Source organism: Vipera ursinii (assembly GCF_947247035.1).
Source record: "Vipera ursinii genome assembly, chromosome: 1".
NCBI lineage: Eukaryota > Metazoa > Chordata > Lepidosauria > Squamata > Viperidae > Vipera > Vipera ursinii.
This window is the reverse complement of record NC_139512.1, coordinates 103,997,167-104,017,462: the sequence shown is the minus strand read 5'-3', so window position 1 is coordinate 104,017,462 and position 20,296 is coordinate 103,997,167. Positions and strand designations below refer to the sequence as shown.

Genomic DNA, 20,296 nt, shown 5'->3' with positions numbered 1-20,296 from the left:
TGTCGCCGAGTCTGCGGAGCTTGCCACTGTTGAATGGCCTGTACCTTTTTAGGGTCCATCTCCACCCCCGCCGACGATATACGATACCCAAGGTAGTCCAGCTGGGCCTTATGGAACTCGCACTTGGACAGTGTAACATAGAGTTGCGCTTCCAGCAACCTTGACAACACCTGCCGCACAAGAAGCACATGCTCCTCCAATGTGTCCGAGTAAATCAGGATGTCGTCTAAGTATACCAAAACACCCCGATACAGGAACTCATGCAGGACCTGATTGATCAATTGCATGAACACAGCGGGAGCTCCCTGTAGGCCAAATGGCATCACGCGGAACTGAAAACTGCCAAGAGGACAATTGAATGCGGTCTTCCATTCGTCCCCGGCTTTGATTCTCACCCGGTAATAGGCTTCCCTGAGGTCCAACTTGGTGAATACCCGGCCTGTCGCCAAATGGGCCAGCAAGTCCTTCATCAAAGGGAGGGGATAGAGGTGCTCCACGCACACCGCATTAACCCCCCGGTAGTCCACACATAAACGCAAGCCCCCATCCTTCTTTTCACGAAAAAGAACTGGCGCTGCCACCCGGGATCGTGCTGGTTGAATAAACCCTCTTTCCAAGTTCTTATCTATGTACCGCCGTAACTCCTGCATCTCTTTTGGAGACATGGCGTACATACGGGGTTTAGGTAGTCTGGCCCCAGGTTCGAACTCAATAGCACAATCCGTCGGCCGATGGGGTGGTAACAAATCGCACTCCCGCTCATCGAAGACGTCCATTAAATCCGAGTAGTCCCGGGGTACGTGCACCTTTGAATCATCCGTGACCCCGCAAACCTTCTCCCGCATCCCCGTGTCCTCCGGCCCCAGGAAGGAATGGTGGAGAGGGGGCTCGGGACCCAGACCCACCCGAAGATGACGACTACCCCCCTCCCACCAAATCGTGGGGCCCCATTTATCAAGCCACGTAAGGCCCAGAATAAGAGCTTCAGTCATAGAGGGCACCACAACGAAACGCAAAACCTCCCAGTGGGCCCCCAATTCCAGCCGGACAGGTTCGGTGACGTGGGTGATAGGAGCCCCCCCAAGGAGCGACCCATCCACTTGTTGGAAGCGCAAAGGGGTTACCAGTCGTTGCAACCGGATACCGACTGCAGCCACCGTTTTCCGGTTGATAAGACACCGGGTGCTCCCCGAATCGACCAAAGCCCTGACCGCCCGCCTTTGCCCAGATACAGGACTCACCAATACCACGGGGAACACAAAAGGGCATACCGGAGCGCTTACCATCGGGTCGTCCTCCAGCTCCAGATCCTCAAGGTCTCCCGTCGGCACGGTCTGGGTAGTTACGGGGCCGGTTGCCAAAGGAGGTGTCGTGTCCCGACGGCTGTCGTCAGCGGCTTGATATGCAGTTCGGGACCGCTCCGAGGTCTTCCTAGCAGGCAGAGCCCGTGTCGAAGTCGCTGGAGGAACCATCCGGGCTGGCGGGAGCGGGCATTCAGCCGCCCGGTGACCCGGCTGGTCACATCGGAAACACCTAATACCCGGACGTGGTGGTGGTACAGGGTTGGCCTTGGCCATCGGCAAGCCGGGCCGCTCCTCCACCTTCACCTTTTCAGCCGGCCGCCGGTCACCCCCTCAGACCTTCCTCGAGTATCCTGCAAGCCAATGTCCAGCTCAATAGCCACCCGGAACCAGTCCTGCAGACGGGCCGGAACCCCTCTTACCACACAAGCTCGTCGCAAAGCACCATCCAGTCCAGCCTTAAAGTGGTGCACAAGAAGGCGTTCAGGCCATGATCGTAGCCTCCCGGCCACCTTCCGGAACTCCCCAACGTAACGTACGGCCGGTCTTCCTTGTTGGCGCAGATCCAACACTTCGGCCTCGGCACGGAGCACCCGTGAGATATCCTCAAAACGAGCGCGTAAAGCCTCCAGGAAAAGACCAAGGTCCCCGAGCTCACGGGCATGATCGCCGTATAGGTCAGCCGCCCAGGCTGCAGCCTCCCCTTGTAGACACGCTGTGACAGCCACCACCATCGCCCACTGGGACGCATAGGCCGAGCCGTATTGGTCCATGTGATTAATCACCTGCCCTAAAAACATTGCCAGGCGATCTGGATGACCATCATAGACCACGGTCAGGGGCGGAGGACCCCACGCCAGCCCTTGACCCCAAGGACCCAACGGCATCCCCTGGGCTGGGACCCCCCCATCTGGTCGTAACGGCTGCTGTCTTGGTCTTCCGGTTACGCTGTCCCAGGAAGTCGTGCCGCCCGGTACCGCCGTAATGGGAGCCGAAACCCCGGGACCTCTGGGAACCTCAGGCTGGCGAGCTGCTCCCTGGTACCTTGGGCTGTCCATACGAAAGCGGGGTGGGCTAGACCGTCGAGCAAGACCACCTGAGAGGGACCACTGCCCCTGATCAGGCTCTTCTGGAGCAGACCAAAGCCCAGGCTCCCGACCCCTCACTTCCCCAAACCGCTCTCTGAGAACCTCCATAGTACGGTTGCCCGGAACGGTGGAGTAACTCCATTCTTCACCGCTGTCCTCCATGAAACACCGCTCCCTCCACTCAGTAGACGCACCTTTAGGCCGGTTCATCAGGCCTTGGCCGAGTCCTCGATGATCCCCATCAGAATACGTCCACCGATCACTGCTGCGACCCCGCACTGCAGCCTCCTGAAGCCCCGAACCAGGGCCTTCGAGTGGAGGGGGTTTTTCCTTCCGCCGCACCGAGGGCACCGCCTCCTCCCCCACTTCCACCGACTCCAAGAGCCCAGCCGCTGCTCCAGCTTCCTCCTGCCCCTCGGCCAGTGGTGCAGCATCCTCCGTGCCCTCTGCCATGGCAACTTCTGAGGAAAAAGCTCCCCGCAAAGATGAAGGAACGCTGACTTACTATCAGGCCCCGTCCGACGAATCGCCCAAAGAGAGAAACCGGAACGGGAGCTGGTTCTTCCAAGCTGTGTTTATTATCCGCATAAACGTTCGCTCAAAGACAAATGAAGTCAGCGTTGACTTTACAGCACAGTCAACGCTGTTAAATAACCAACAAGGCTAACTCCCACCACCACACCCTTAATTACAGCACCACGCCCCCACTCTACTTAAACCCCACCTCCCATGGTTCCCTCCTTTTGGCTCCCGTCCCACCACCAATGCAGCCGGTAAGTTACCCCCCAGCCTAACCCTCCCTCCTTTTCCCCGGAGTTCTGCCTTGACTCTACGTTCCCCGCACCACCCCAGATCGCCGCGAGCTGCTCGCTAAACCCCTTCCCGGCCCACCGGATGTCTCCAGCACCCCCTGACCCACCCAGGCACTCATTCGGACCCTGCGGCTCGGGCGCTGGGCAGCCACCGCCTCGTTCTTCGCACGGCCCCTTCCCGGCCTGTAAGTAGCTTCTGGAGCCCGGCTGGCTGGTCCGCGGCCTCCCCAGCTGACAGGCGGCCCGCCGCTGCGCCGTTCTTCTCACTGTCCCTGTTCCCGATCCGTTGGAGCAGCGTGGGCGTGGCCAACCGTCGCTGGAAGCTGGCAGCATGGCGACGAGACGGCCTGGTACGTTGCTCCGGGCGGTTACCGGGTCGCTGGGAAGGGCTGCGTGCTGACCCGGCCCTCCGGATGACGACGGGCGACGGCGGGAGGCTTCGGGGCCTGACAGGGTGTTTCCGGAGTGCTGGGGAGGGCCGAGTGCCGTCCCGGCCCTCCGGGAGACGACGGCCGCCGGCGGGAGGCTTCGGGGCCTGACGGGGCGTTTCCGGAGCGCTGGGGAGGGTCGGATGCTGTCCTGGCCCTCCGGGAGACGACGGCCGCCGGCAGGAGGCTCCGGGGCCCGACGGGTTGCTTCCGGAGTGCCGGGGAGGGCCGAATGCCTTCGGGGCCTGACGGGGTGCTCGGAGGGGGCCTGGCGGCCTGGTGAGCCACCCCGCGGCCCGTCCGGATGTCGGGCATGCTCGGCCCGACAGTAGCTTTACGTAAGATGCAGTTCCCTTGATACCAATGCTGTTGGGTCTCCTTGTAGTTCCCTATTTTGATCGGAGTTGTATGGTGGCGCATAAACTGGACTTACCCTCACATTCCTTGAATTACCACTGTGGGTGCAAATCCTGATAAGCTCCAGTATGTGAGGCTGATCTGATTCTGGGGAAGTCTGTAATTGAAAACTCCAGCATTGTTTATTAAAAGACAGAGAAAGCAGTGTCCGGGCTGCACTTTATAAATAAACCACTCTGTGATCAAAAAACCCTGAAAAGTGTTAATGGGGGGTTCTATGATGGTAACATTTTTCAAATTTTTTTTTATCCCCCCTCAGAGCACTAAAACTGGTTATGGAGCAGAGTTCCAGCTCAAATTAAGGCCATTATTAGATTTTTATCACCCAACCACACACAAATAAATAACTCAAGGTAGCCAACACACAGTACCCAATCTGCCTCCTATTTTCCCCACAATAGCTACCTGCGAGATGAGTTCAACTGAGAGAGATTGGCTCAATGTCACCCAGCTGCTTTTATATCTGGAAAGGGGGGAGGGGCTAAAATTCACAGCCTCCTGGTTTCTTCACCACCACACCAAACTGGCTCTGTAAGTCAATTATCTTCATGGGTCAAAAGAGGATTTCTCAACTTTACTTTCTGTAGGTATAGACATATAAGTATAGACATTTATATTATATGGAAGTAGGTTGTTCAAATTAGGGTATTTGTTTTGTGTTAAACCATGGATAAAGCTTGCAACTTTAACGGGGGATAAACAACCAAACCTCCTTAAAATCTAACTGTGTTACCAGTTCTATTTATAATTACTAGTGGCAGCAATAGACCCTGTTGTACATTATACAAACAATGATAGCTATCCCTATTATTAGAACTTGGCTGAGTACTGAATGAGAAGATGATGTGTGTGCAAATTAGCTAACCAGGCATGGCTTTCTAAAAAAAAACCCTCTACAAGGGACACAATAAACAACAGTTCTGTTGCGTCTGCTGCTACATTTTATGTTCTTTAAGCAACCTGTTTAAGGTTCCTGTCAATGTCATGTTAATTTTAAATCCACAATCTAATCAGAGTATTATTATTTTTTTCACACTCAGAAACACAGGAACAAATCAGGGTATGTTTTACATTTATAGTGCCCTGGAAGGTAGGGGGGAATGGGGTATTTGAGAATAGCTCAAATCATGATGAGTAGTCTTAATGGTTTTTCCAGTAGCTTCTTACCCCATATGGAATTCATTTTTGCATAAATTCGCAACACATTAAGCCCAGTTTTCCGACGATCACTTAATCTGCTTTGATTCAGTGAGATTTAGATAGCCATCTTACTAGACTGGAAGAGAGCACAGCAACAAAGTCATCAAATAGAAAGAACTTTGGAGCCAGCTGACCCAAAGCTTCTTCCGCCTCATCCCCAAAAAGCTATTAACTGGAATTTACTGCTAATATATAATATATTCTTGCAGAGCTTTCATAGATATAACATAGACTTCAGGGACAAAAGCAGCTCCCTATGAAATGAGTTTCTACTAGCAAAGGGTCAACTGTGCTGCATTCCAGCCTCCGTAAATAACTCCCTGGAGTTGCTTAGCATTACGCCAAATAAATGTGCAATCTATAAAACAGATTGTATAAATAAATTGCAGAGCTTGGAATAAAAAAAAATTGAAATTCAAAAGCTGTCAGTGGAAAATCTTGACAAGGAGGGCATAGACCACTATGGTTTTCTCTCAGATAAATCATAATGAAGTTCTGCTCATAAAGAAGCTCTACCCTTTTAATTAAAAAACGGGAACACGTCATCTGACTATTTGCTAACTTTGTATATGATACTTTCCTTTTTAGGCCATAGGAGAACCTTTAGCAGATCTTCTCTTATTCCACTGATTTAAATAGATCTTGACCATTCAGCAGCAGCAGCAGCAGCAGCACTAAAGGCCCAATGTATAATATAAATGTAATGTCACAAGTAATAGCTAAAGTCTTTATTCCCCACCAAAAAAGTGTAGGACCAGCATTTTACCAACACATTTAACCCCTGGCCAGAGTCCCCAATAATAGCTCCAGACAAGAGATACCTATTGAATTTTTTAAGATGAACTGTTTCAGTTAAGTAGCCTAAAAGGGGCTTTGAAAATAATTTAAAAACAGCTGGATTATTTTATTTAAATTCATAGTTTGCTAAGCAGTTAGATGAAATTAGTAGTGTCCTGTTGCAGAGAACCATAAAAGTAATCAGGAATGTTTCAAAGGAAGTAACGGAAATAAATCCATTTATTTTTCAGAAAATCAAAATGTGACAGGGATGATAGGTATGCCCCCTTATGGACCTTTAAATTGTGGAGTGAGATCCACATAAGTTAGAATTAAAACTATGAAAGTTCATGGCTGAGACAGCTGAATCAGGCTAAGATATTCCAGACTTTGTGTTACAAAAATTTAATATTTTACAATTGAATTTAGAGAGCAGTTTACATTAAGTTTAAAGCGGTTGTTCGCACACGTTAGGATTAAAACTAAAAAAAGGCATTTACAGTTACTATGTATAATTTTGTATGCAAAACCTAAGCCTGACTGCGTCACAGTTCTATACTATCCATACCAAGAATTTCAAGCCTAGTAGCATTATGGACAGAAGGATGCAAGACTTTTGTAAAGTATTTTTGAACTCACTCGATTATATTAATGTCCAATATACAATAATTTTTTCTGTGTAATATTTGATATTCTGTAACGTAAGTGGAACTTAATAAAATACCACAATTAGAACGGTTGAATCCAGGATTCCTTTTCGTTGGTCATTACTCCATTCTCTCCTCTGTTCTACTAAAATTCTTCTACCTCTTCCCACTTACTGGAGCCGTTTGAGCTACTGATGCTTCCTTTCATATGTGGATAGTACTATTATGAATAAATGTTCAATAGCACTTTCCTACATATCAGAAATAGAGGAAATATTGTGTGGGTGTCTTTCACATGTACTCTCGCTGCTAGTTCTTTATCATCTTTTCTATTCCCTCTTTGATACCTCTTTCACAGCTGAGGTTGAAAAGATCTAAATAAATATATTTGTGTGTCTTTTTTGTTATTGGAACCAATCATTTAATAGCTTTCATGCTTCATTGGTCCATTGAGAATAATGTCAGTTTTAAGTCTCCAAAAATGATATAAAGGAGTATCAAGGACACTCTCCAAAAGTAAGCAATCGTTATTAATTTCCAAATCAATAATCTTACACTTTAAAGCAAATCTTCTGTTACAAGGTTTTGACAATACAAACCTTTCACACAGATTTAAGTGAACAACATAAATCAACCATTTTTGTTTTGGAATTGCTTGAGTCACAAGTACATGAGATAATGTTTATGTAACAGGTACAAAGATAAATTAGATGTTCACCTTTATATCATTTCAGGAAGCTGAAAAAAGTATTCTAGAATTTGGTTCTCAATCCTTTTGGGAAGAAATGAGTTTTGGACTACATTTTCGAACTGGCTGCAGATGGCAGACTGCCTCAAGTACAGTAAAAGTAAAGGTAAAGGTTCCCCCACACATGCGTGCTAGTCGTTTCCAACTCTAGGGGCCGGTGCTTATCTCCGTTTCAAAGCCGAAGAGCCAGCGTTTGTCCAAGGAAGTCTCTGTGGTCATGTGGCCGGCATGACTAGACGCCAAAGGTGCACGGAAGGCTCTTACCTTCCCACCGTAGTGGTCCCTATTTTTCTACTTGCATTTTTACGTGCTTTCGAACTGCTAGGTTGGCAGAAGCTGGGACGAGTAACAGGCGCTCACTCTGCTACACGGCACTCGGGATTCGACCCGCCAAACTGCCGACCTTCTGATCGACAAGCTCAGCATCCTAAACCACTGAGCCACCACATCCCTTCAGGTACAGTACATGCCACTAATTAATAACTCAGGAAATTGTTGCTCAAATAGAATCCCAGCACACTTGATGTTGAAATGAGGGAAAAGCCAAGTAAATCAAAATGGATACGGCCAAGTAAAAAAAAAATTCTGGTTTACAGTTTTGTTGTAGCAAAAGTCACTCAGTGACTCATTTCTATAGTTCTCAGCTGACAAAAATGTAATGACATTCATTCATATACAGTTTGCAAGAGTGTGACTTGAGTTTCAGGGGTTTTCTCAATCTTTTGCAATCTCACAAAGGAAAAATGGGGTAATTTTGCAATGTCATCTTTACATGAACAGGCTGGGACTGTAAGCAAATCATGTTACTGTTTCCTGTGACAATAAATAGTAACATCATTAAAACATTTTTTCATCATTAAAGGCCACATGGCCTCAGGAAAAAAAAAACTATTTAGTGGTAGACTTCAGCACTTATATCTTCTTTATTCAAAAGAGGTTTTCTATTTGGATGTGCAAGAAGACATTAAGTAAATGGCTAAAGCAGAAAATAATAGACCATTCTCACTGGCCCCTTCTTCTATCCTTTCAAACAGAAGAGAAACTTTTGCACTGGGACACTGCAGCATCGACAGGTTTCTATATAACCCAGAACTCTTGAAAAACAAGGTTTTAAATCGTTAGTGTTCCTGACTGTATGCTTGTGTTACTGCTTTGTAAACAGCTTCATTCCTACTACCATGGAGCACCAACGAAGATCCATCAGGCAGAATCAGGTACAAAGTAATTGCAAAACGACTGTGGTCTCGTAGGGTAGAATTCCTACCTGAACAATTCTTTTTGTAAGTAGCATTGGCCTTTTAGACATATACATCAACCATTCATTCATCAAGGGGAGCTCTACAAATACCTGAGAGAAGTTACTGAATGGCTGTCTGTCTGGATGCATCCCTTATTAATCGTGGGCTGGACTGAAAACCCAAGAGATACTTGTGCACACCTGTGAGAACAAAGGACAATTCCTTGAAGCACGGACACTGTCATATGCTCCCAGCCTTTGGTGCAGCCACTTCACTGACTTTCCTAGGTTAACAGTGGATATTAATATACAAAAAAGACATTTCTGCTAAACTTTTAGTTCTGATCTCCATGTTCGCCCTTTTTTATAGGGCAGTATTTACTGTACTGATAATTCTTTACATTAAATGCATTATTATATTTACAGGTTTCAGCATTAGCATAAGGCAAGTAATATCCTTCCTGTTCTCGTGTCTTCTGTGCAACAGAAATGATTATGTGTTGGTTTTATTTAAGATCAACTTGCCAGAGATCAAAAAAAGGATTAGTTTTATAAGCAAACAACGTATTCTGTGCCATGTTTGTGCCAACAGCTTATCAAAATGAACCTGCTGGTCCAGTATTAAATCCAAGAGAGTGCTATCACATCATCCTTTTAAGGCTTTAGCATCTGACACAGCAGCTTTTCCCATGTCAGTGATTTACTGAAAATCTGATAACATGTTAAAATGCTTCTCTGAAGGGTCTCCCTAGTGATTAAAAATGAACGAAGTAACCATACAGGACCTCAAGGTTAGGGAATCTGGGAAACATTCTGAAAGCTGTAGAGATCTTGTTGATTTAATTCTCCCACATCACTTACTCTGAATAACAAGCTTTTGCGCTGAGTAGCTTCAAAAATCTATTGAATGAAATGTGCAAACTGTTTCCTTAATTTCTCACAATCAGAAGTCCCCGTATGACATTCAGAAGAATAAGCAGTTCATTGGCATCAATCTAATATTAATATTGTTTGCTTAATATGTAGGCAACACAACTGCCAAATGACTCTGGGTGACCTACAATCAGAAACCTTTCTGTCCCCCTATCATAAAAATACAACTAACCAGAAGAGCAAAATGCTCAGAGCAAACAAAAGGAATAAAAGGGGCTCCGTAATCACCCTGCCTCCAGGCACAGGAGAACCACCAGGCCTTCAATAGTTTCCTGAACGATAAGGATGGAAGCCACAAGAATCTCTGTAGAGAGATGATTCCAAAGGGCAGGAATTGCAATAAGACCTACTGTATACATTCCTTCCTATAATTGCAGTAAGACCTATACATTCCTGACCTCCATAGGATGTGAAAGCCCCTTTTGTTATAGCAATCGATGAAGCAATAACCTGGTTGTAAATGAATAAAACATTAGAGGGATTTTTATTAGTCTCAAGAGACGTAAATAACTAAAAGGCATCTTTCACATAACTACAAAATCATTTGATAGTCAGTGGGGGAGACAAAGTAAGATGATTCATGCCCCCTTGGGCATGATAGTCTCCCTCTTTACCACTAGCTCCAACAATACTTGTACTGTATACATTTTTTCATCTTTATTTTTTCTTTCCCTGAAAAAAACTAGAACAGAAGTAAATGATCATAACTGATCAAGGCCGATGCAAATATTCATGTTTCCAAGAATATTTCAAAGGAACCCAGAATATCTTGGTATTTATGCAACACAACTAGAAGAGGGCAAGAGAGGAACACAGAAATTTTGTTTTACTTAAAGCAAGAGTTTGTTGTACAGAAAATTAAAACACATCTTTAACTTAATTTAATTTGGGAGTTTCCTGATTAATAAGATTCTGGGTATCTTATAGTTTTTAAACTGAGAAACAATAAAAGAATACAGAGAACAGTCCATCAATTCATTCAATGTCCCTAAATCAATTCACTTGAAAATATTTTTTATCAAAAAAGAAGTTGAAATGTTGTGATGAATTTTAGTTAACTGTTCATATACAACAAAAATAAACTGCATAATGAAGTTTCATCTTCTTTACATCACTACATACAATCTTACCACTCAACTTGAGGTACTAATTTATTTTAACATTTTATTTGATGCTCTGTATCAGTAAAGTGAAATGTGGAAATAATGAAGAGGGTACCATAATGTTCAATGCTTGTTTTCAGCTTTATCACTGACTTTTGTACAGAAACAAAGCAGATACTGGTTTGTACATGGCATAATGTTAAATAAGATACTAATACATGAGAAAAATAAAATAAAATCCACAACTATTTCAACAGGTTAGACCAGACATGTCAAACTCGTGACGTCACGTGATGTCGCGCGACGTATCGGAACTTTTTCCCCATTGCTGGCAATGGGATGGGCGCAGTTTCCTTGTGACGCATCCGGCCCGTGGGCTGGCAGTTTGACACCCCTGGGTTAAACAAATGATTGAAAATAAAAGAATGAAATTTAAGCAGAGACAAATTTAAGTGCTTCACTTAGGAAACAGAAACCACATGTGCAGGTAAAGGATAGGGTGTGGTCCAACAATTGGTAACCACATGGACCCAACCATGCAATCTTCTTGGAAATACTGTAATGCAGATTTGCCACTGTCTTTTCCCATGTTCTTTGACTTCCCAGCCTAGTCCACAGTTCTGGTGGTCTTCCATCAAAGTACTGATCTGATCCGGCCATGTATGTCTTAGAAGCTATGATCAGCAGTGCTGCCATCTGCTGAAATCTTGGAATAATAGTTGATTAAAAATTGAATATGAGGCAGTACTGGGTTGAGGCAGAAGAAAATTAAACCATAATTTTAATTTTTCTGGTTCTAGGAATCACACTTTAGCATTTTGAGAAAATGGAAAAAGATTCAAGGTCAATAGGGTTAATCAGAAAATTAAAACCAAGTCCTAGAAAGAGAATAGAATAAAGCTGGAAGGGACCTTGGATGTCTTGTAGTCCAGGCCACTGCTCAAGCAGGCAAACCTATACCATCTCAGACAAGTGAATATCTAGCCCCGTGCTGGCGAACCTATGGAACGGGTGCCAAAGATGGCACGCAGAGCCTTCTCTGTGGGCACGCGTGCCGTCACCCCAGTCCTAGGCCTTCAGCTGGGTTTTATAAAACCTTTTCGCTGTAGGCCTCTGCCTCTGTGTGCAAGAAAAAAAAGGTTCAATCAATTAATTTCAACTTGCGGGGGGAAAAAAGATCTCACAAATTTGGAATTGATTGAATTTTTTAGTCTCACCCAGTCTGCCGTTACCACTGCAGCCATGCCCACCCAAGGGGCCATGCCCACCCGGCACCCAACAATACATAAGTGGGTTTTGGGTTGGAGTTTGGGCACTCGGTCTCTAAAAGGTTTGCCATCACTGGTCTAGCCTCTTCTTAATAAAGAGATATTAAAGGAATTGTGTATGTTTAGTCATGAGAAAAAAGAAAACTAAACAGATAGAATTACACTTTTTAAATACTTAAAAGAATGTCGCACAGAAGATCAAGAACTGCTCTTCCTTGTTCCAAAATACACGGCATGTAATGATGGATTAAAGTTACAATAAACCAGCTTTGAACTGAATAGCAATTACTTTCATCAACAGTCAACTTGCTGGAGAGATGGTCTGCTCCTCTTCACTGATACATTCAAGAAGTTGGACAACCGTCTATTTGTGGATGCTTTAATTTAGATTTTTATACTTAGTAAGAGTTGGACTTGACCTTAATAGCCCCTTCCACCTTTGTAATTCTACAGTATAGATTTGTAATTACTATCACTTCAGCACAAATTTGGATTTGTAAATATTACTATACCAATTTTTGTGACTATTTTTTTTTTACCAAGAAAAGTTGTGGAAGTCCATGTTACAAAACATCTGCAACCCTATTTTAAGACCCATGATTATAGGTATCTGCAAGGCTGTTGCCATTTTGGCATGAATACTTCAGAGACCTTTAGTTAACAACTATAGTGGTTAAACTTCTACGAAATGTATGCATTCCCATAACCAGACAGTCTGGTCTAGCCAAGAAGCCCCAACAACCTTCTTGCCGTGTCTCTAATTTTTCATGACATTCAAAACTATCTAATTTATTTGACGGTCTCTCATCATGGTATGCATAATTTCGATGCTTCCTTTTTGGCAGCTGGCAGTACAATAAACTTAGGTGCCTTTTTTACTTCTCTTTAATCTTTTTTTAAAAAAATAATGGAAGAATTTTGTTAAATCCTATTTAATAACTGATGACACTACTCCAATAGCTGAAAATGCAAACGATCTGCAAATTTCAATGGTAAAGCCAAAGAGCACAGTAGGGTAGAATTAACTGTAAAGAAAAATAAACTAAGGAGAGTCCTAGAATTCACAGTGAAGATATTGATATAGTAGATAGTATCTGCTTTTTAAGACAGATTATCAACAGTAAAAGAACTAGGAGAAATATTTTGCAAAATAGCATTTGGTATAACAGTAACAAAAGCAAAATGTTGTGATATATCTGTACCTGCTAAGATCAAAATAATGCAGATAATGGTACTCCCTGGGACAGTCTATAGTAATGATAAAAGCTGGACTTTGAAGAAGAATGGAATGATTGTTGACACTTCTGAAATTTGGTACTGGAGAAAATTTCTAAGCTGTCCAGAAATAAGACAATGAAACAAACAAATGGCTCATAGAACAAACCAGTCCAATCAAGGTACAAATTATCACATATGGGCTCAAATTATCACATTTTGGAAATATTTTGCAAAGAGCTAGCGCCCTGGAAAAATCTATAATGTGGTGGAATGTAATAGTAAACAGAGGAAGAGGACAACCAAAAACCAACTCTATTACAACAGTGGACGGATCCATGCCCGAAAGTCTTGAAGAACAGAACATCATGAAGAAAATCCGCGTGGGTAGTTGAAACTGATGAGATGGTACATAATCAAAAAATGACTAACCACAAGAATTGAGGGGATATTCATTTGCTGTGTCCTTCCAAATCAACGATGTTAATTCTGATATAGTACTATCCCTTTGCCTAGAGTCTTAATTAAATTTAGGTCACATCAAAATGGTTTATTTCAAATACTGTCCATCCCCTTGTAATGATAACAAATTTTCACACCAGTTATCTTGGCTTATGTTGTCAGTGACTATACCTATTCACACCTACAGGCTTCTAAAAAGCCATAACTTAACTAAGTACTTTTTGACAGTAAGAATCAATGGAACAGGTTACCACAATGCTTTTCCCCCCTTTCACTGGTGATTTTAAAAAAAAAGGCTGAATAGTCATGAATTGGAGATAGTCATGAATTAGAGACAATCCTGCAATGTACAAGGGATTGCATTTGATGACCTTTGGTAACTTCTTTTCTATAACTCTAAGAAAAGAAAAAATAGGCTAAGCAGACCCATCCAGTGCTGAACATTAAAAAAGACAAGCATCACAAGATAAGAAGAAATGAAAATTAAACCATAATTAAACCTAGAACCTCTGACTTATACTGATAGCCAAGATAATTATGTTGGCTGTGAGCATCTCTGCATTAATGTTTTAAGCTTTATTCAGCTTTGCTAAGATGACACAATACTGTTCTTCGCTAAAGTGGTGGAGGTAGAACACAGGTCCCCAACCCCCAGTCTGTGGACCAGCACCAGGCTGCAGCATGGCAAAAACTGAGTCACGCAAACAAGCAAAGCCCCATCAGCTGGATGAAGGCAGAATGCGAAACCACGTCCCCTCCGGTCTGCAGAAAAACCTCTCTCCATGGAACCGGTCCCTGGTACCCAAAAGGTTGGAGGCCCCTGAGGTAGAAGACAACTAGAAATAAATCCAACATGGTGATAAGTAAGGCAAAGCATGCTTACTTAAGAGGGTGTGAACTCCCTGCGGGAGAAAAAACAATCTTATGATTTGCCACCTGGCTCCTGTGATTAGTTTACAAAACATTTTGCCAATTAAGTTATTAGAATCTGCTATAGCTTTGATTCCTTATGGACAATGTTTAGAGGTAACTGGGGCACCATGTTTCTCTGCCATCTAGGACTCCACCCTGAAGATGCCATGCCAGATCCAGTAGTGTTCAACAACTACCAACCACTTCCAACCTTCCCTGTTCGGTGAAGGTTATTGGAATGATGGCAGTGGATCAACTCTGCAGTCCTTTAAAGGAAACAGATTATGTGGACATTTTTCAATTAGGTCCAGGGCCATTTTTGGGATAGAGACGGCCTCGGTCATTCTCCTGGATGGGGGGATGTGTGCGCCTCCTAGTGTTGCTAGATATCTTGGTGACTTTTGATACCAGTGGGAAACTAAGACAAGGAAGTACTACTGCTCTTTTGTTGCAGCACCAATGTTATGGCTCTCTTTGTTGGTTCTCCACAAGCCCCTAAAGCATTGCTCTCCAAACCTGGGTAACGCTGGTTTTTCTTTGCAGTGAGCCTTCCCCCGATTTGCCATCTTTTATTCTCTATTTTTGTAGCGTTGTTATATTTTTTATTTTTATATAGGGTATGTTTTACATTGTATTTTTTTATATGAGTCACTTAAAGTCCTTTTTCATTGTGACGATATAGAAGTATTTAATAAATAATGCTGCTATAATTTGCTATTGCATAAAGTTTTGTTGAGAAACATTCCAGATATATTAGGCAGAGCCTTTATTAGGCTAACACAAAGGTCATTAAACCATGTGAGCTTTTAAATAAGAAATTACCACACACACACACACACACACGTGTGTGTGTACACATATATATATCATCTCCACCCTTCTGTAAGGGTGTAAGCATCTTTTTTTAAACAGATGGAGACAAAAATGGCTGGTGTTGAAGTGGTGGAGACTGTATTGGTCATAGTCTGAAGAAGAAATGTGTGTGGGGGGGAAACCACAAACATTCAAGTTAAGTTATGCCAAGTGCAGTGGTTTTAGGCTGCATTGAAACTCTGTCTTCTGAGATGAAAAAAGAAAAACAAACATTATAACATTTTTAAAGCAGTTATTTAGAACTACCATCAGGTTTTAAACAAAACCCATCAAACTCCTCAGTAGAAAACAGAAGTTGACAGGAACTAAACTGTTCTTGTATTTTATATTACTTTAGTTTTTTGGCCAAAATAAAGAAAAACAGAGGCAAAGAGAGAAACATGTTCAGAGGATATATCTACCAAGAATAGAAGCCTCGAATTCAAATGACAGAAAATTATTTATTTCCATTTATTTAACTGCTGAGCAGTTAAATTCAGCTATCAGATCAAAGCCAAGAGTACCATGATAATTGTAAGAAATATTCCAAATGCTATGCTAGGAATAATTTTATCAGGCCAAAACAGAGTTTGCAAAATAATAAGCAACATCCAAATATGACAAATATTTTTTTTTATTCTCTATGTGTAGAAATGTGGTCATGTTTAAAAATAAATAGCAAATCACCAACTACAAGAAACACAGGTTCTCAAAGGCAGGCTGTGGAAATCTATTCCCACAATAGTAGAATTTTGTCTTTCTAGTTCTTGAACCTGACAGTTACTACAATTTTCTGTTTCCTTTGCTGAAGGTACTGAATTAACAGAGTGATTAAAGTTAGATCACAGAGCTGATTTAAATTCCCAGATGCCATGTTGTAATGTTACAACCCATTTGGCCCTGATTTGGTTAGAATTTCTGGCAAGTGATTGTGCTTGCTTGTTTTCTAGGGCTTAGAGAAAGTCTCTGGCTCAAAATTACCCAGCTTGCTTTGTGCCAAAGCGGGAGTAGAACTCTCAGCCTTCCAGTTTTTGATATCTGATGCTTTTAATTACTACACCAAGCTGGCTCTCCTCATATTCCAGATTTATTCTGTAAGAATCCAAGTCCAAGCATCTACTATATTTCAAAGCTGGCAGTATGAAAATAATGAAAAATAAAAGGAAACCTATTTTCATACACATGCACCATCTTCTAAGTATTATCCATCTTTACTCATTAGGGTATTATACCCAAAAATAATAATAGTGTTCTCCCTTTTTTCCATTTGAAAATCATTACTGTAGTCTCAGCCATCCACTCGTTTATTTTGTTCTACAAATCAAGCAATGAACCTAATTTCCACTCTTTAATCTATTTAGTAGGTGATTTCATAACCTGGTATTATTCTGACAAAGGGCCATAAGCCAGGACATTTTCAACCCATCTGAGAAACTGATCTTCTTCAAAATAGCTTTGATAATTTCATTAAGGAAAAAACAGATTACGTACAAAGCAGTGTGACTATCCCCCAAAGTTCCTTCAGCTTTCTATGAAATCCTCTAATAGTGTTCATGAATTCAAGAATCACCATTAAATTACTGATTATAGTTTTGGGAACTGTGAAATCTGGCCAGTCAACAGCATGTCAGATTTTAGATACTGTCCCTTCTCCTGTAAGATCCACCGATGGGCTTTTGCAGGATGTTGGTACTTTCATTGGAATGACAAAAGTAGCAATACGTTTGCTGTATAAGGGCCCCTGTTTTGTACGTGCATGTTATGTCACAATGCACATGAAAAATGGGCAGGTCTTGTTTCGCAATACCACCAGGCTGCTTTTGTCATTCTGTCCCTCTGTGGCTGTGTGCTTCCAGTTATTATAAGTGGAGGTGAGGCTTCAAACGCACAACTAAGAAAAAAGAAAAATCATGTAATTGTTTTCAGATTTTGTCTCCGTCAATGGATCAGCTTCACAAGATTACTGTCAATGCAAAAACATCCAAAAACATATTACAGCAAAGCTTTGAAGTCTAAACCTCTGGTTGCAGTGACCGACCCAGATTGGATCCTGCATTACATCATATCATGTGATATGTAGCGCTTATGCTGGAACATTATAATATAAGCAAAGAGCAAATGTTTTGGAGGACTCAAAACTGCCATTCATGAAAAGAGCAGCATCTTATCAATTGTCAAGTATTTCCTAGGAGTAATCATTAAAACCAGAGAAAACCAATCTGTAATTCATTTTTCTTGGTTAGCCTGTATTATAGAAGAATCCCAAGACATCAGAGGAAAGTATAACTTACATTTCAACACACCATCCACCATCCCCTTGGGCCCCTCTCAGCAAGCATCACAAGAGGCTGAAAGGAAGATCACCCACCAGATTGTTGGTGTCATGCTTTACACAGAATAGCTCTGCTTGCCAAGAACAATTAGGTCTGACTAAATCTACCTTTCACTTCATTAGGAATCTTAATTGCTCAGTTGCTAGGTGAAAAACTAACTTCTCCTGACATACCATCAGTCCTAATAAAACCTAAACTGTAAAAAAATGTGCTTAAAAATAGTAATTGTTCTGAGGCCATTCAGGTATAGCCCAGGCTGAGTACAGTGTTAGTTACATTGGCCCTCAAATCTAAAATGCATATTCTCTATTTTCCAAGGATTGCATTCCAAGATCTCTGATTTATTTTCAAGTATATTGTACTGCACAAGGAAGACTTTATTTTTAATGTGCTGCGGCATTCAAATCAAAGAAAAATATTTGCATTTTAAGATAACCTGTAAGATCACCTAATTTCATCAGAAAGATCTAGCTAGCGCATGCATACATTGCATGTTTGCTGTTTAGTGCAAAAGTCATAAGCAAGCCTTAATGATTTCTTTCTTAATATAAACTGCCAGTGATACAAGAAAATTCAAATTGTCAGGACACACTGTAGAAAACAAAAGAAAGGCAAGCAACCACGCAATTATGTCGTTTTCACACAACCCCCCCCCAAAATGGAAATTCTTATTGTTAACCCTTTTTTACTGTAGGCCTGATGAATTCAACTACTTTGAATATATTATAACCTCTTATTCTGTAAGGAAACTTACTGTTGCTTCCATTATCAATATGCCTTTTAACAGCCAAAGCCATTACTTTTGGACAGAGATAGCAATTCTATTTAGGATGGGTGTGCGCGTAATTTTTTTTAAAAAAAAACAACAAATATTTTAAAATTATGGCCTTGCTTTCTTCCAGAAAGTACTATGGGGGCTGGTTTTATTGCACTGAAGACCGAACACGTGTTGGCTGCCGCAAAGTGCAGGTCTGCTCTTTTTTTTATTAACGACGAGGGTTGTTGCACCCAGGGAGGTTTTTGTGAATCGAACCCCCCCCCTCCTCGCCTCCTCGCTCCAATTCCGGGGCAGGTAAAACATCCACATCTCCGAAACAAACCGAAACGTTCCCGATTCCCCCCTCCTCCTCCATTTTCGCTAACTAACGAGGAACTGTGTGATCTTTTCGTGGCTGGGAGAAACGGGCTTTTTGTCAAAAAGCGGAATCCTTATGCAATGTGAAAATAATCGGCCGAGGCCCTGGAGCTTTAATTAAGGTTGCTATTGTTACTGTCCTACGCACTTCTTCTCTCACCCAAGCTCGACGTTTCTTTCCCACCCGCTTCCTCTTTCCCAAAAGCCAGACCGGGAAGCAAGATTGTGTTTTGTTTCGTTTCGTTTCGTATCCGCGAAGGAAGAAATGGAACCCTTCGTTGGGCACATCGCAAGACACGCGCACGCAACCCAGCGGCTGTGTGCTCTGCAAACAAAAAGGGAAAAGGAAAAAAAAATGCGCCCTCGCTGTCGTCGTTGCTGCCGCCGCCGCCGCCGCTCCTTACCTCCTCGGCGCACAGGCAGAGGCAGCCCAAGATCCCGATTCCTGCCGGCGACCGCTCCCTTCTGCTCCGAGGCGCCTCACCATAGTCCCAGGTTTCTCGTCCGGCAGCATCTCCTGCTAGCGCCGCTCATGGTTGACGGCGCCCGCTTTGGCTGGCTCGGCGACTTCCGAGCTGCCCGCTCAAGCTGCCGCTCCGGAGAGAAGCAACGTCAGGACTTCCCGCTCTCCCACCCTGCAAATTGTCACTTTCTCTCAAATCCGCCCCCCCATTCCCGGCTCCTACGTTCCCGCCACCACGCGCTGCTGCGGGCGGGGGAGGTAGCTGCAACTCAGCGGGAGCAACAGCCGCCCGGGCTTTTTTTTTTTCCTTTTCCTTTTTCTTTTTTTCCTCCGGTCTCCCGCCTGCCAACCGCAAGGTCCGGAGCTTTTCGTCTGGCCTGGGAACGTCCGACAAGCAGGAGCAAGAGATTGGGGCGGGGGTGGTGGCTGGGAGGGAAACCAGCGTTGTCAGTGGAAAACCAGAGCAGCTGTTTCTAAGAGTCTCGGGAGCAGGAAATGCCACAAGACTTAAATCCAAGCACGTCAGGAAGACCGCGCGCGCCCGCCCGCGTGTCTGTGTGTGTGTGTGTGTTTGAGAGAGAGAGAGAGAGAGAGAGAGAGAGAGAGAGAGAGAGAGAGGTGGTATATAAAATCCGGGCGGGATCATTAATGTTCTGGAATGGATCTTTTAAAAGCTTTACACCAGGGGTCTTCAAACTTGGCCCTTTTATGACTTGTGGACTTCAACTCCCAGAATTCCTCAGCCAGCTTGCCTGGCTGAGGAATTCTGGGAGTTGAAGTCCTACAAGTCATAAAAGGGCCAAGTTTCAAGACCCCCTGCTTTACACGGTTTTACCGCGTAGCTAGTGAAAGGAAGGCAGGACTTCAACCGAAATGAATAGAAATGTGTGTTTTTTAATCATTCGACGTCTAAGGAACATGACGCCGAATCCGGGTTTTTTTTTTTAACTCGGATGCCTTTCCTC

The 20,296-nt window shown here is 43.3% G+C and overlaps 1 protein-coding gene across 3 annotated transcripts in view; it reads right to left on the bottom strand.

The window, feature by feature from the left end:
- The window catches only part of OSBPL5 (oxysterol binding protein like 5), a 131,840-nt gene extending 111,960 nt beyond the window's left edge, over positions 1 to 19,880 (bottom strand). For 2 of the 3 annotated variants that reach the window (XM_083371585.1, XM_083371587.1), the window contains exon 1: positions 19,353 to 19,880. In XM_083371585.1, coding sequence (XP_083227711.1) covers positions 19,353 to 19,382 — 30 coding nt within the window. In that variant the 5' untranslated portion in view covers positions 19,383 to 19,880. Of the gene's footprint in view, positions 1 to 19,272 lie in introns of all 3 variants that reach the window. The other variant, XM_083371586.1, reaches the window with a different exon arrangement.
- Positions 19,881 to 20,296: the final 416 nt, after the last annotated feature.